The sequence below is a fragment of the Pinus tabuliformis genome, chromosome 9 (genome assembly GCF_031772625.1).
Source record: "Pinus tabuliformis cultivar Carrire ecotype Pingquan chromosome 9, CPIR1, whole genome shotgun sequence".
Classification (NCBI taxonomy): Eukaryota; Viridiplantae; Streptophyta; class Pinopsida; order Pinales; family Pinaceae; genus Pinus; species Pinus tabuliformis.
The window spans coordinates 965090999-965108306 of NC_142307.1; the positions used below are offsets into that span (position 1 = coordinate 965090999).

Genomic DNA, 17308 nt, shown 5'->3' on the forward strand with positions numbered 1-17308 from the left:
ATAACTTTTGTTATCAACTTGTAGCCTATATTGTAGAGGGAAATAGGGTGAAATTTGGAGAAGGAGCTGGCACCTTTTTCCTTAGGAATAAGGGCCAAGAAAGCCGAGTTGGTGCTTCCCCCAATTTTCTGACATGCTTGAGACTTCCTCACCATTCTGCACAAGTCTTTTCCACTATCTGCCAACAGCTCTGCAAGAATCTAGCTGTGAAGCCATCCGGCCTCGGGGCCTTATCTGGCTCCATTGCGAAGAGAGCTGTTTTAATTTCATTACTGGTGACTTCTGCTTCTAAGTACTGCTTCTTATTGGTAGTGATCAGCGAGGGAACCTCGTCCACAGTATTTAATGCAAGCCCTTGTCCCTCTTCTTCATTATACAACTTTTTGAAATGAAGGTATGCTGCCTTTTTTATACTTTGCATGTCTTTATGGCTTATATTCTCTTCCTTGATTTCTGAGATGGAGTTGAAACTTTTCCGGGCTTGGGCTTGCTTGTGGAAGAAGGAGGAGTTTCTGTCTCCAGCCTTAAGCCAAAGCCTACGGGATTTGACCCTCCAGTACTCTTCCTCAGCCAGACTTGCCTTGAGAAATTTTCCTTGTAGCTCAGCTTCCTTATCTAAAATTTCTTTTGTAATTTCTTCATTTTCCGACTTCATATGGTGGATCTCAAGGCTTTCTTGGATCTTTTTCCTTTCCACTGCTGGGTTAGGAAGGGATTTGGCCCAGGATTTCAAAGCAGCTTTCACTCTCCTGAGCTTTTCCTCCCATACATAGAAGGCAGAACCATTGACTGGTTGCTTCCAAGTATCTTTTACTAGTTGTATGAAGGTCTGTTCTTTAACCCAGAGGGGGCTGAATTTAAAAGGAATGGGGCCTTGATTCATGTGTGCTAGCAGATCGAGCTTAATGGGTCTGTGGTCTGAAACACTGCAAGGAAGAATATGCATTCTAGAATCTAATCCAAGGAGAAGAAAAGAACTTTGTACAAAAAAACGATCTAACCTTGCAGCGATGTGCCCCGGACCGAGTCTTTTGTTGGACCAGGTGTATTTGCCCGACGAGGGTTTTATGTCAATCAGGTCCCAATCCTGAAGCAGATCCTCAACCCATTCTCGCGCCGGATCCCTTACAATGCTTCCTCCACGCTTTTCAGCTAGAGAGAGGGTTAGGTTAAGGTCCCCTGTGATGATGACATTCTTTAAGTCTTCCGAGTCTGCCATATTTCTGATGGAGTCCCAGCAGCTCTTTTTCTCACCTACGCTGGTTGGAACATACACATTGAAGAGGCAGAAGGTCTCATTTAAATCCATGTGTTGTAGTTTGGTGAACAACCAATGGGTGTTGGCGACTTCTTTGATTTTTGAAACTTTATTTGCGTTCCAAAGGGTGCCCAGTCCTCCTGACGCACCGCGGGCTGAAACAGCTTGCCCTTCACTTCTTTTCCACAGTTTATTGACTGAGTGGAGGAAGGACTTATCCTCCATTTTAGTCTCTTGGATGAGGAGTATGTCAGGAGATTTAGTTCTTATCAGGCTTCTGACGGCCTCTTCTTTTGTTCTGCTCCCCATACCTCTACAGTTCCAGGAGACGATCTTCATCACTTGGTTTTTGAGTGGAGAGCTCCTTTAGAGCTCTGGTGCTGATTTCTAGTCATCTTCAGAGTTTTTGCCAAGAGTTTCTCGAGGGTTGGTTGGCTTCCTTGAAGTTTGTCTTTATAAGTCTCCTGTTCTCTTTTCTCGCGAGCTGATTTGCGGCCTCTCAATGATCTTCTAGGCGAGGAGTGTGAATCCCCTATTTCACCTTCCTCTTCTGAGTCCTCCGATCCTTGCTCTTCCTCGGCATCTTCTGTGGGTATGTCGTTTTGCTTGTCTGGACTAGGATCAATTTTCTTTGATCCCAAAGGGACCTCCAAGTGGGGCGATGCTTCCTTCTGGCTCTCTATTCCTTTAAGATATTCTGGTGCTGAGCTTAACGACGTAAATTTGTTACCTTGATCTTCCATGGGGGAAGCTTGAGTCGCAGGGCCTGGCTGGGGGACCTTGTCGTTTTTATTTCCTGGTCTAGGGTTTTTATGAGCATTTTTGGTCCTTTTGACCTGTGTCCATCCTTCCTCCTTGTTTTTTTCCCCTTCACTATTCTTTGGGCAGTTACGGGCAAAGTGGCCATAGACATGGCACTTTCTGCACTTAAACGGTAGCTGCTCATAATCCAACTTTTGGAGGGGCACCCAGTTTCCAACCTTTATTTTTATTGCCTCAGGCAAGCCCACCTCAAGATCCACTTCAACACAGATTCGAGCGCAATCAAATTGATCTTTGTTGTTGGCTCGGTCTATGAACTTGCCCAATGTATTCCCAATGTGTTTAAGAGATTCCCAGTTCCAGCAGTGCATAGGCAGATTGGGCAGTCTAACCCACACTGGAACGGCTGTGGGAACGTCGACTGATGGATCAAAGTCAGGCGTCCACTTGTTGAGATACAGCCCTTGAGGGCCCATGAAATAGGGTCCATTGCGAAATATCAGTTCCTTATCCTCCTTTTCAGCAAATTCGAAGAGGAAGAAACCCTTCCCTAGGAAGTATGAGGTGACTCTGTGGTTGATCAGCGGTGCCCAATTCCTTGCTACCCAGCTCTCCGTGGTTTTGGGGGAGGGCCAGAGTCCAGTGAACTGCCCGACCAAAGCTCTCTCTGACAGTGAGAGTGCAACCTGAATCGGCCCCTCAGGAGGGAGCTCGATCTCAGGAATATCATCTAAACGCTTAACAAACTTTGCGGCTTCAACTGCTTTCTTCTTTGGGAGAGATTCCAACAGTTTTATGAACGCCTCTGCAGCAGAACCTTGAGGCGTTGACGGATCCATATTACCGACGGCTTAGCTCGGATGGGGCGAGCTTGCCCTGGCTTCAACTCTCATAGTCCACGATCCAACCCAGAGAAAGGAGGGACACCGCGCGGAGGGGTATAGATCGGGGAGGGATCCAGAAAAGAACACCGCGCAGGGGTGAGTCCGCGCCAGGAGCCACCAAGGCAGCCAACAGGGCCGAGGCTGGATCAAGCGCGGCGGGTGCTAGGTCTATCGGTGTCTAACTTTATTGTTATTATTAAAAGAAAATGTAATATAATGGAAAAAAAATAAAAAATAATAATAAGAAAATATTATTTAAATATCAATTTGGTGTATAACTTTAGGGCCGAGCGTCACCCGATGCAATGAGTGCTAAGTGAACTATTCAAATAATGAGAAATTAGTCACTTACGACTACCTCTCATGGAAATGGTCATACGTGAATGACTTACTTAACGCAGTTGAATCCCAAAAATGATATATAATGCACTGCGTAAACCCCCTATACTTAAATTCAAAAAGAGTGAAGGGATCTCTACTTGAATGGTTCATGAGGCACAATACTTGCTAAGGTTTTGCAAATGGGGTAGCAAGCTAAGTGGGCTTGATAGTGGGGAAAACTCCACAGTTAAGCGCGCTTGAGCCAGAGGAGATCTGGGATGGGTGACCTCCCGGGAAGTCCTGGTTACCGGGTGTAAGCCCCAGAAGTGATGATTGATGCTATGTGATTTATTTCACCAGTTTCAATCCCACTTCTTCACCCCTGTGAGCATCACCCGATGCAATGAGTGCTAAGTGAACTATTCAAATGCAATGAGTGCTAAGTGAACTATTCAAATCATGGGAAATTAGTTACTTACGACTACCTCTCATGGAAATGGTCAACTATTCAAATCATGAGAAATTAGTCACTTACGACTACCTCTCATGGAAATGGTCATACGTGAATGCAATGAGTGCTAAGTGAACTATTCAAATCATGAGAAATTATGCAATGAGTGCTAAGTGAACTATTCAAATGCAATGAGTGCTAAGTGAACTATTCAAATCATGGGAAATTAGTTACTTACGACTACCTCTCATGGAAATGGTCAACTATTCAAATCATGAGAAATTAGTCACTTACGACTACCTCTCATGGAAATGGTCATACGTGAATGCAATGAGTGCTAAGTGAACTATTCAAATCATACTATTCAAATCATGAGAAATTATGCAATGAGTGCTAAGTGAACTATTCAAATGCAATGAGTGCTAAGTGAACTATTCAAATCATGGGAAATTAGTTACTTACGACTACCTCTCATGGAAATGGTCAACTATTCAAATCATGAGAAATTAGTCACTTACGACTACCTCTCATGGAAATGGTCATACGTGAATGCAATGAGTGCTAAGTGAACTATTCAAATCATGAGAAATTAGTTACTTACGACTACCTCTCATGGAAATGGTCAACTATTCAAATCATAAGAAATTAGTCACTTACAACTACCTCTCATGGAAATGGTCATACGTGAATGACTTAGTTAACGCAGTTGAATCCCAAAAATGATATCTAACTTTATTGTTATTATTAAAAGAAAATATAATATAATGAAAAATTAAAAGTAAAAATAAAATATTATTTACTTGATTAAAAAAATCATTTACCTAATTTAAAAAGAAGCATTTACCCTAATTTAAAACAAATTATCCTGCGACAATTTTCTCCATGCTTTCTTCTCCAAAATTAATAAATTGAATTATAAAAAAATGACCATAAATTTTCAGGCTCACTCACTCAGACCGCAGAGCTCCGAACTTGTAGTATTTGTCCATTCAACCCTAGAAACCGTGGACAGATTGATTAAAAACCCTAGTATCTGGAGCTGTAACAACAAAATAAGCTCATCAATACGTTTTTGGTCTCTAGTACAATTTATATTTGAACGCAAGCAACAATCCGAAGATGGTTAATGATGGTGAAAAAGTTGTGGAGCTCTAGTCGATCGGTGACTCAGAGAAATGGTGGTGATTAAAGAGCTTCGATGGAATAATCGTGGTCAGAAGAACACCATTTGTAAGAAAGGAAAGAAGAATATTGCCGAGGTCGCTCACATACATCAACAGAATGAGAGTGAGGGTGTTGTTGTAGACGAAATTGTGAAAATGGAGAGAAGGATTTTTCCCAAGCACGAGTCCATGGCATCTTCATTCTTCCAGGAATTGAATAAACTGAATTGTGGGTTGCTATACGCTATTTGCCCTACTGGAGAATCGGCACAACCATCTGCAGACAATAATACGGTGGCGGGTTATGTGATGTATTCATGGCCTTCTTGCTTGTTGGGATCCATCAACAAGCTTGCTGGTATGAAATTCCGTTTATTTATTTAAATGAGGTGGTATGGACATAAGGATTTGAAAATACAGAAGGGATTTGAATTTATCAATTGGGTATTTTTTGCAAGATGGGTTTCAGGCAAATTAATGGGTATTTTCGTGACTTTTTTTGTTTGGTTCAGTGAGGGAAAGTTGCAGACGGCAGGGTTATGGAGAAGCACTGCTAAGGACAGCTATAGAGAAATGCAGAACACGGAATATTCAACGCTTAAGCCTTCATGTCGACCCTCTGCGTGTGGATGCTCTTTCGTTATATAAGAAACTGGGCTTCAAGATTGATACATTGATTCATTCTTATTACTCTCAAGATCGCCATGCCTATAGAATGTTTCTTGACTTTTGTTAATGGCGAACAAGGTACACTTTTGATTCCTGAATTGTTTCAACATCACAAATTGTGCTTGTTTATGTTTCTATGTTATCATTGTTTAACAGGAGTGCCTGAACTAATGAATGAAGGATTGCTACTCATTGCTTTTTCATGTTACTAATATATTTTAGAGTTTGAGCATACTAATGTGGTATTATCATTGTTCAAAGATAGAAACTAGTTTTAAGAATCACAGTGAATATATTGGAGTCAAACTGATCATTAAAACATTGGAATTATTGGACGTTTTAATTTTTTACCTACAATTTTGATTTAATTGATTTGACTGATTCTTATCGTATATAAATCCAAAATGTATAAGACTACTCCCTAAATATGATATCCGACTTTAGCTAATTCTGGTTTAATGGACTTAGACTGATTCTAATTTTATATAAATCCAAAATGTATATGTATTATGACTACTCCCTAAATATGATACCTGACTGTAGCTGATGTACAATTATCAGTGAGCAAGGTTCACATGAGCTCTATACAAATTTATAATATAATTATCTCTTTATATGATAAGAATAAAGATGATAACAAATCAGTAATCTAATGAGGTAATTTTTTAGTATATTTTTTTGCAGATTTTTTTGGTAGATCAGGTCAGAAATGTTTGAAATCATAGTTTCACGTTATTAAGTCTACATAATCTAAGTGTTGTAGATGTTTTTCAAAATACTGAAATTATATTTTATTTAAAAATAGAATTTAAATGACAAAACTTCATACTTTTATCCAAAATCATATTGCCAAATTCCCAAAAATAACCTCATTTAACTGAATAAAAAAAATAACTCTAAAAAATATATAGAGCTAATAGTACATGCTCATTGTGAACTTAGAACATAACTCTAAAAAATATATTGAGCTAATACATGTTCATTGTGAACTTAGAACCTCTGATCTGTTGAGAAGTCTCAAAATTTGTGAGGTTCCAATCTCAATGTCTATACCTAGCCCTTGTGCCGAATATCAATGTCTATAGTGGTCCTTATGTGAAATTAAGATTGGTACCTCACGAATTTGAGACCTCTTGACGCATCACACATCCTAGATTGGTATGGATCTTTAGTAGTGGTAGTTATATACAAATAACCTGGAATTAAAAAATTCATATAGATCGACACATATGATCTGAAATAAAAAAATTATATTAGTTTAAACACCGGAAATTCTTAAAATCTATAGATGCTATTGTCTGTAAAATAATTATATAATTATATATAGCTAGATTGTAGATGCTAGGGAATAATGAATTACAAGATTATAGATGCTAAGAAAAAATGAATTACAAGAAACATAGCTAGATTATAGATGTTATTAGAAAATGAGTTACAAGAAATTGAGAATTAGAAAGGAGAAAGGGACGAGGTTTCGTTCACAGATACATCTCTGTTCATGGGAGGAGGGATGCGTTATGATGTGGATGTGGAGTGATTCTGTAGGAGTTGAATTATTGACTGCTAGTTAGGGAGTGCCACCCCTTAATTATTACACAGAATGCATATTTGTAATAAATTGTTCTTAGGTATTTCCGTAATTTGGGATTTCAGGTTTTTGTTCTAGAACTGAATTGCTTCTCAATGTATGGCATCTTGAGTAATACAATCAATTACAGCAAATGTGGGGGATTTAGTTTAGGGTTTCAAGTTAGTTTTTGCCTCTACTTCGTAGATATTTCATCTGGCAGAGACTAAGTCAGGTTCAGGATGAAATTTGTTAGCTAAAGCCTCCTAATAACCAATCGGGATTTTTCTTACATAGTTATTAGTGAGAGGTTGTTCACTCGAATCCAGGGAACTAAGATGCCAATTAACTGTGAGCTCTAGAGCCAGGCTTGTCAAGCTTCATCTCCTAAATTCCAATTGTATTATTGGTTTGTAGTTTTTTTTTTAAAGGTGGTTCATGGACACTGAGTGATTATTACATCAACGGAAAAATTCAGGTAGATCAACCTGAAGGGATCTACCTGCCATTCAAACTAGCAAGGCCTAACCCGAAGGGCGTCGATGAGATTTGACCTCGTGACCTCCCGATAGGCGAGGTACTCAGCAACATGAACTCGACCAGATGAGCTATCCCTTGGGGCTATTATTGGTTTGCAGTTCATTTGCACTTAGTTTACCATATTCAATTCTAAGTAGTCATGATACTAATATTTTTATGTCCAATTGTATTATTGATTTGTAGTTTATTTTCCTTTAGTTTAGAATAATAGTAGTCATGATGTTAATATTTTATGTTTGTTTAATGTTCTTCAGAATCAGGTTGCTAGGAAATCATACTTTAGTTGGCTTTGCTGCCAAACGTCTTACAGCTTACAAGCATTTAGGTAAAAGTTTCCCAGGAACAAGTTAGAATCAGTTGAGCTTTTTATGCTTTTTTTTAATGCTTTCTTGGAATAGATTCTTTTTTGACATTTGGTTGTGTTGTATTATCTATATCGACTCTCGAGCTAAGGACTTGAATAACTCCATATGAAAGCCAAAAGAAAAATTGCATGCTCAATGGATTCTTGAGATGGCATGTTTAATTTTTGTTATTGGTCTTTCCAATTCCTGACCACACCTCGAAGACATGACATATGCAGATTTTTAATAAGGTCAAGGTTCCCATGATCAAAGGGCCAGAGCTTTTGTCACAGGACCACTATTGTTACTTGAAACATATATCAACTTGAAACATACATCAACGACAAGCTTATAGCAATAGAAAGCGTAGCTTTTGTCATAGATCCGCTGTCATCAAGTGAAACCTGTTGTGTCATTACTTCCTGATGCAAACCCTAGGGTTTGCAGATCAGAATTTATATGGCGAAAGAAGCTTACAGCAATAATTTAAAGAATACTCCTCTCAGAAATTAAGGATTAGAATGCAAAGAAAATGAAAAATTGTTTCTCTCGATATTCATACCCACTCAAGGCCTTATTACATGACAGAGGGTTTCCCTCTCTCTAACAGCAACAACAGATGAGTTTTCTGTTGGGACACTTCAGCTTCCCTTGTGCACCTTCTTCTACAGCATTTGGCTTTCCACAACTGCCTCATTCTGATCAGGCTACTCTTCAAAGCAAAAACCCTCTTTGATCTTCTTAGCAACCTCCATTTATAGAAAGAAAGAGATGAACTCCTCTAGCTGCCATATTTTAACTTTTAACTTAATACCAAACGCATATATGACAAAATCCTTTATTGGCATTACATAAGAAAATTATATCAAGAAATCTACAAACTCCTATGATTTGGAAATAACTTCAAACCCTCATTGAATAAAATTGGCATAATAAGACGAAATACACTCATGTAGCGTTAGAATGCATCGTTGGCACTCTATCAATCTTGTAACATCCTTTGATAGGCTTAGCTGCCACCTCCATGCCTCAAAAGTCTAACTGTTATCCAAATTTTCATTTCTGGCTTAAAAAAACAGAGTGCAAACCAGTCTCAGTGGCCTCAGAAAACACCCTTCGATTGTTGTCATGTGGAATCCTAAGGTACAGGAATGACTTCTGGAACTCAAGCTACAAAACCCATATCTAAGAATCTTTAATTCATTATAAAATGCACGCATTTGGTCTGCCAAGTTACCCTTGGACACAGATTTAACCACTTTTGCCTTGCTCCACCTAAATGCATGCCCCATGGTTCATTTTAGGTCCAAATCAAGTTTTTCAAGTTGATGAGTTATCATTGAGGGATGGCTCACCTTTCCACATGCAGCTGAAAAAATTTTGCTGTTCAAAAATACCATAAAACTGCCAATATTGACACATTGACAAATATAGCCAGGAGGGCATGTTCACATGCACGCAGGACTAGTCTAAAAGTATGCCAAAGGAGAATTAAAGGTACAAATCTATATTCTGGAATTCCATCTACAACACCCAGATGTTAGAATCGTCCAACTCACCACTAGTTACACACAGGTAATTTGCCAAGTTGGCACTTTGGTTGTTTTCAACATTTTTTCTAGTTAGATAAAAAAATTCAGAGGCTTAAAGAAATGCAAGCATGGGCTAAAATATTCATGGCATAAATGACTTGGAAGTTGTAAAAGATTCTTCTTGATGTTCACTAGCATCAACTCTCCATGGGATTAAGTTTTATGATTCAATCCAAAAAATATACATTATTGTTAATGGAAGACAAATCTACTTAAATTATGGCAAACATGCATAGACTGGTACATCTAACTTATAACAATTTTTTTTTTTTTGGTGTTGTGAACAATTTGCATAGACTGGTACATTCAACTTATAACAATTTTTTTTTGGGTGTTGTGCAGGATTGTTCACTTGACAAGAGATGCCCTGTGTCAGACTTTCCTGGTTGGAAACTTTTGAGCATCTTGCTCAAAACATTGTTGCACAAATATTACAAGTCGGCATGCTTCCTCTGTCAATCTCTGCCACAAGAATCCACCACATCTCTTTCATTCTCTTTCCACTCATTTGTTCTCTATTCTTCGTTTTTGTAGATTTCTTCTTCTTTATCTTAACCACTTTACCAATAACTGCTTGCAACTCCCACTTGGTGAACAGCGTGTCCTTCCCAGCCTCCCACTCTGCTTGCTGCTCAAGTTATTCTCTATCTTCTTCTCTGCCATCACTGTTTTTCACAGCTGGCACCTTCATTGTAGCGACATCTCTTTTCTTGTCTGTTGCATGCTTTTTTCACCTGCAAGAGTATGAACACATAAAACATTATGTGAATTGCACTTCACTTCAACTGTACTGCTTCTGCCACATCATTCCTTGCTTTTGCAACATCTTCTTCCATCACACAAGCCAACAATGTATTCAACATCACTTGTTTGGTCTCCTCTTCATCTTCAAAGGATTCAATGTATTTCCTTCCATCCTTGGTTATCTGGTGTGTATTGTTTCTTCCGTCATGCACAACATTCGATCAAATTGCAATGGTCTCTGTAACAAAAAAATGACACGGCATCCATGAGCAATACATTACACAAAACATTATTATTATAACCCTATTATGAAAATCATTCATACTTTGCTCATGCATTGTAGCCCATTGCCCCTTCTACAACCAAGACATGGATTTGAATAGAAGCATACAATTCAAAGTCAACTTTTGTACAACTTGAGTAGAAATTAAATTTAATGTGCTCCCACATTTGGGTGGAGGCATACAATTCAAATTCAATATTAAAGTGTAACACTTGCCTCCTGTCTTGCATTTTATTTTGAAAATACTCTTGGCTCTTCCGTAATTTTCTTGCATTTTATTTTGAAAATACTTTTCTTTTCTATTGGCTCTTTGGTAATTTACTTCATTGAACCGTAACAACACTCTCTTCACCATTAGGTTCTATCCATGCTTTCCCCACTTCAGTGACTTTACCTTTAATTATCGCTGATTCTGCTTCAGCAGTGCAAGTTCTTCATTCTACAACTCTTGACACCCAAATGCCATGTGGCCATTATTGAGATCACAAGAGAAAGAGGAGATCAAAAGAAACCAAAACGCCGACCCATTTTACTTCATTGAACCGTAACAACACTCTCTTCACCATTAGGTTCTATCCATGCTTTCCCCCACTTCAGTGACTTTACCTTTAATTATCGCTGATTCTGCTTCAGCAGTGCAAGTTCTTCATTCTACAACTCTTGACACCCAAATGCCATGTGGCCATTATTGAGATCACAAGAGAAAGAGGAGAACAAAAGAAACCAAAACGCCGACCCATAATGCTAATGATGAAAAGAGAAAAAAACAATCCTAAAGAAGTGTCCTAGGGATGAATTAAGTGTGCTATAGAGAAAGATGCCCAAACATGAGTGCAACATATATGAGATGCAAAAATACACATAAAAGTGAAAACATGCTTTCCCTTAAGGTTCTTCTTCTCTCCTACGATGCCCAATGCCTTATTCTGCGTTTCTTCCTCATGGCTTTCTTCCTTAACCTCCTTCCTATCACAGAATTTACTCGAGTCATAGGATTGAGAATTTACTCTAGTACCCGAAAATCCCCAGAAATCTAATTTTGGAGTTCGTGTTTCATAATTGCCTTTTTTCTCCTCTAACTAGCTCTTGTTCTATGGTTTGGTATTCGTCCTTCACGGTTTTGGAAGTTGAGGTAGGGCCATATTGCTTTAAAATTATATTGGAAATTGATCTAGGAGGGGTTTTTGGAAGAAATCTTCCTAACTTATTTCTTTTTCTTCTCATTCATTTTTGAGTAAACCCTAAGACCAATATCAAACAAAAGATCCCTAAAATTGACATTATCCCAGCAACAACACCAAAAAGTGTAAGGATCTAACAATATAAAATCAGAACCTTATTTTAAATGTCGATCCAAAATTATAAGCTTTTAAAAATACTACACACTATATATGCATATTTGGAGTCTGAGATTTTTATACAATATGTACGAGGGTAGATAGAAATTCTTGATGGCATATTATTATCAATGTTAACTAACTAACAAGCAAATAAACTTCTAAAATAATTCTGAAGCCAATTTAATCAGCTAGTTTAATAATCTATTTACTATCACATAAATCAATTACAACAACTCCACTAAGAAATAACTAGTAGAAAATTAAATTACAGCAACTAATAACTTATTACTAGAAGTGAAGTACAACAATTATTACAAAACATAACTACTATTACTGTAGCATAAATTAATTTACAACTAAAGTTTTAAAGCTAAAATTATAGTGGAAATTGAATCTATACCTACAATATTAAAAAAAAAACCAACTTCAGTAATTGAGATTAAAACTATTATGAAAGCCCATGGGGCATAGAGCAAACAATGACAGTTTGTTTTGTTAAGGCATTCCATGGTGAAATATCGGTTTGAAACTTAGTCGGTAGAAATCTAATCACTGGGTGCAATTGCTAGGTGATTTTGAGGGCTTATATGCTCTTGGGTTGTGGCTACTCAAGCCATATTTAGGCGTGCCAGTCATCTTAGAACTCACATAACCTAGTGGATATATCTATATATATATATATAATTCAACTCAAGGAATGCTTCTAAGGGGAAATATGTCCTAAATATACAAGAAACATAAATTACATTTCATGATTAATGTACTTATAGAAAGTCACATGATCAAGAAAATAAATACGCAACTAAAAAAGAAAGAGGAAAAAAATATATAAGTTAACATGGCTATAAAGTGACCCTTGCTCTATAATGAGTTGAGCTATTACACACTTATATGCTCAACTAGCTCACAGAGGAATTGGGGAACAAGTAGTTGCTTTGTATTAAGAGAAAATGATGCAGGAGCATTCAACTCAACAATATCATTGTATTTTAGTAGACATAGGGGATCTTGTGTTTTAAAGAAGTTGGTTTCTTAAGTATTGAACTAATGTAAATATTTAGGCTTATGAGTGATTTTAATGAGAATAGGAATTAATTAGTTATTGTGAGACATATTTGTAAATGTTCTCGAATGTAGGAGAACATGAGAGGATTAGGATTAGTTAGGAATTAGTTTGAAGAAACTGTTGAACAACTGAAGAGTAATTGAGGAATAGTTCCTCAACTGTAAAGAAACCGCTAATGATGTATTGAAAAGAAAAAAAGAGAAAGGTTGGAGAGGGTAGTTAGCCAGCTAGCCAGCTAGGGAGAGTGTGATTGTAAGCCTACGGGTAGATGAGAAAACAGAGGCCACTGTAAAGAAGAATCAGGCTCGAGAGACAGAGATTTCATTCTGTAATCGTTGTTTATGTTTATAGATCCAAAGATTGATTCGAATCTGTATAAATGTGTATTTCGTGTGTTAGATGATGAATTGTGTTATTAGAGATTTGCGTAATACAAATATGTGCAGGCAGAGTCGAGAAAAATCCACAGAGGAGGAGAAGAGACAGAGGAGCATAATGGATCGTTGAATCCATTAGAAGGATCAAAGCCAAATCTCAAGAGGAAGGATGCAGTGAAACAACGAAGGGATCAGAACTCGAAGAAAACCCCAAGAACCACGATAAACATTGAAGAAACAACGAAAATCAAGTAAAGAGGCAGACGAAAGAATGAAGTATCGTTGAATAGCAACCGTTGGATCTTAAGATCAATGGACCAGATCCAATCGCAGAGGAGACAGAGGAATATCACATTGGCGGAAACCCTTCAAGTGTTTTTAGATGGCCGAAGGGAATAAACGATTGCAATCGTGCGATTAATCGTCAACCATCGGATCGCGAGCCTGATCGACAATTGAGGTGTAATCGCATATCGCAAATGTTAGGCGCAGAGGGACAGAGCGATAGAAATAGCCGATAGCGATATTGTGATATCGTCAATGAGCGATGAGGCCGATTGGAGATCGGGCAAATCGGAGATGCGATAGATCAGAGGCATCGATGATTGGGAATCAGAGGAGGAGCAGCGCAGCGGAAGCGTGGCAAACCCGACGATAAATATAAGTGCGGACGTATAAATTTTGAGATCCGCTTATATGGTTCGGAGCGGAACTTTAGTGTATTTCCTTTGTATTCTATAAAGTGCATGGGCCGAGTCTTTTAAGGCTTAAGTGTTGTTTAACTGCTTCCGATAGTCGCATATCGGAGTCGGAGGGGCGTTAAGAGTATATATGTGGTATGACCACAGTAACTTGCGATGAGCGATTGTGATAAAGGCAATCCTTGGGAAATGTGCAAAGGCTTATGTTTGGCGAAAAAGGTATGTTGGTGCATGTTTTTACGTGTATTCTCTTATAAGAGAATTACAAAGGATTAAAGCGCCGATAGAAGGGTTTTACGGTTAAGTCCAGTTTTAACCAAAGTTTATAAGATGAAGGTTTAATGTGAGGGCTTAAGGGTTTTATAAAGGTTATGAAGGGTTTTAAAAGTCCCGATAAGAGATATTTGAGGAAGGCTTTAATAAAAGGGTTAATGAAGGCTTGAGGGTTGATTTAATTCCCGATATGTGGATTTTGCCTAAGAGTTAGGCTATGTTGGGTTTTAGCAAATCATTCAGCATTAAAACTGATAAAGGGGCCTTAACCACTGATGGTTGAAGATTTGACTCCTTAGAGAGTTAAATTCCTGGGGCAAATGTGATTATGCATTTGTATACGCATACTGTGGGTAAAGCGTCAAAAAATCATGAGAAAAGCATTCAAACCCTTTTAAATTATTTCTTCTATCTTTTATCCAAAAACTTCTAACTACTTATGCAAATGTTAGCTAATTCTTTGTGGTTCTTTCCTTACATGAAGGAAAATAGAATTTTTTTTGTTCAAAAACCGATAATTATCTAATTGATTGTCAAGTACTCAAATTGTTGAACTAACTATTGAATCACAACCTATATTTTGGCCTAGTGGACAGAGTGGTCTGAAATGACATTAGTAAAATCTTGTAGCGCTGATGTGGCAAAAATAATTAATATAACCTAGTGGTAAAAAGTAAATAATTACAAATTTACATTGCATCACTATTGACAAAAGATTGTGCAACAATGTTTCCTTTCCTCTTTAGCTCACACAATTGCAGAAAGACTTTGTAGCAAAAGTTATTTCCATCTTAGTGGATAACTGTGGATGAAAAACTCCACAGTGGTTGTTGTCAATGAGAAACTTTTACAACAAGTGTTGCTGACAAGAGATTATGCAGATCCTCTTTTAAACCTAACAAAATGGTGTCTCGTTAAAGACCCATTTTCATTAGTAATCAAACCATGATAAATGTGGCATGTAAATGGAAGAAAATGAGGTTAAATGAAGAAATAGTAGATAAAAAGGCTAAATTATGGATAAAAGGAATGGTTTAATGTGCAACTTAGGAGGGAAATTATAAATCTCATGATTTAAAATGAATAGGGTGAGGCATGAGGGGTGTCTGGAAGACTTCCAATGGACGTTGGAACTTTCGAATCCACAATTACGTTATGACTTCGTGACTATTTTGCACTTGAAGGTCAAGAGTAGTGGCATAACATGGTGGACTACAAAGACAATGAAAGCGTGCACTAACTTGGGTTGTGCAATGTGGTAGATGCAAGATTATGGTTAGGGGTTATTGAAGTCGACACTATGCCAAAAGTGTTTGGAAGACTTACAATGGAAATTGGAATTTTTTAGAGGCACAAATTTTTAAGACTTCCTAACTATTCTAAACTTGAATATGAAAATGGAGAAGTCACTATTTTAATTAAAAAAGAGGCTATTTACAATTCAATGTAAGGTAGCTGTGTAATTTGTTCCTTACTCTACATGGATTAAGGAAAAATATTTATAACAAAACCTTAATATATATATATATATACACTATTTGGATAGTGTACTTTATATATATATACACTATTTGGATAGTGTACTTTTGAATATGAGGGATATATACAATTCCTTACATTTTCAACATGGCGTTGATATGGGGCAACTAAAAAGATATTAATAAAAACACAATATTTTATATCTATTTTAAATTAAAACATATATAAAAAAAGGTTGGAAATAAAAAAATTATAACGAAAATAGGTACAAAGTCTTTTTCACAATTGAATAGAGGGTTATGAGGGTGATAGGTTGATAAGTGGTATTGAAAAAATATTAACGAATTATCAATATTTCAATTTTGATCATAAATAAAATACTTCAACATCAACTTTCTTTGTGTATGAGAGAAAGCTTATAAAGCAACTGAGAAAAAAAAAACCACTTCTTGGGAAGAGATGCAATTTTCATAGTTTGTATGAGATAGATGTATAATTCATTCCCTATTGTACATGGATCTCATGTAGCATTTAAGAAAAATATTAATAACAAAAAAATATTTTAATATTGGCTACAAACCAACATAGATCCATCATAACTTTAGATCTATCACATTCCTAGAGGGTCAGATCCTTTGAGATGCAAACCTTATTTCGAGTGTAGAACTTGAAGAAAGGATTAAATCTCAAGAGATTTAATTCTTTTTTTTCGAGAATAATCTTCCGATTAATCACATTATTAGTTTTTTTGTCGACGTTTTGATCCAACAACTACTGTTGTTGGTTCAAAACGTCAACCAAAAAATTGATAATGTGATTAATCCGAAAGAGTAGTCTTGAAAACAAGATGGATCACAGAAGCTTGAAATCAAAGATTTGATTCCTTTTAACACATGATAAATTTAGAATTCTGAAGTTATGATGAACCTATGCTAATATCACATAATATTACTCTATCTAATAATACTTTATTATAGTAATATATATTATAGTTCTAGTATATATTATTGTATTGATATATTAGTATATTAATATTAATAAATATAGTCTTACTTTATATTAATATATTATAGTATGAATACTATAGTATTGTTAATAATATGGTGTATAGAAACATTATAATATTTTAATACTATATATTCATTATGTTTTATATTATGATAATATTAGTATCAATTACTTTACTTGTATCATTATTAATACTAACTATATTTGAATAACATATATTGTATTTTTCTTTGGTTTGTTTCCTTTTGTTTTAGGGCTTCAAATTCTATATATTTGGTTTTTTATGTTTACTTTTTTCAGTTTTCTCATTTCTTTGTGACTTCCTTTTTCTTTTGTATTTATTAGTCTTTAGTGCAGCTTTGTCTTTTAACAATTAATCTTGATAATGAATCATGTTCTTGATTCAATAAGTGGACTGCAAAAATGAATATTGTGGGTCACTCTCTAATTCTACATCTCAATGAAATGCATTATTAAGATATGGCT

The 17308-nt window shown here is 36.5% G+C and overlaps 1 protein-coding gene across 2 annotated transcripts in view; it reads left to right on the forward strand.

Moving 5' to 3' along the window:
* LOC149151940 (putative proline transporter 2) overlaps positions 1-10394 on the forward strand; it is a 96961-nt gene extending 86567 nt beyond the window's left edge. Inside the window, exons 1-3 of one of the 2 annotated variants that reach the window (XM_089441397.1) lie at positions 4611-5197; positions 5352-5586; positions 9894-10394. In XM_089441397.1, the coding sequence (XP_089297523.1) occupies positions 4852-5197; positions 5352-5575 (570 nt within the window). In that variant the 5' untranslated portion in view covers positions 4611-4851 and the 3' untranslated portion in view covers positions 5576-5586; positions 9894-10394. Of the gene's footprint in view, positions 1-4610; positions 5198-5351; positions 5587-9893 lie in introns of those variants that run through there. The other variant, XM_089441398.1, reaches the window with a different exon arrangement.
* Positions 10395-17308: the final 6914 nt, after the last annotated feature.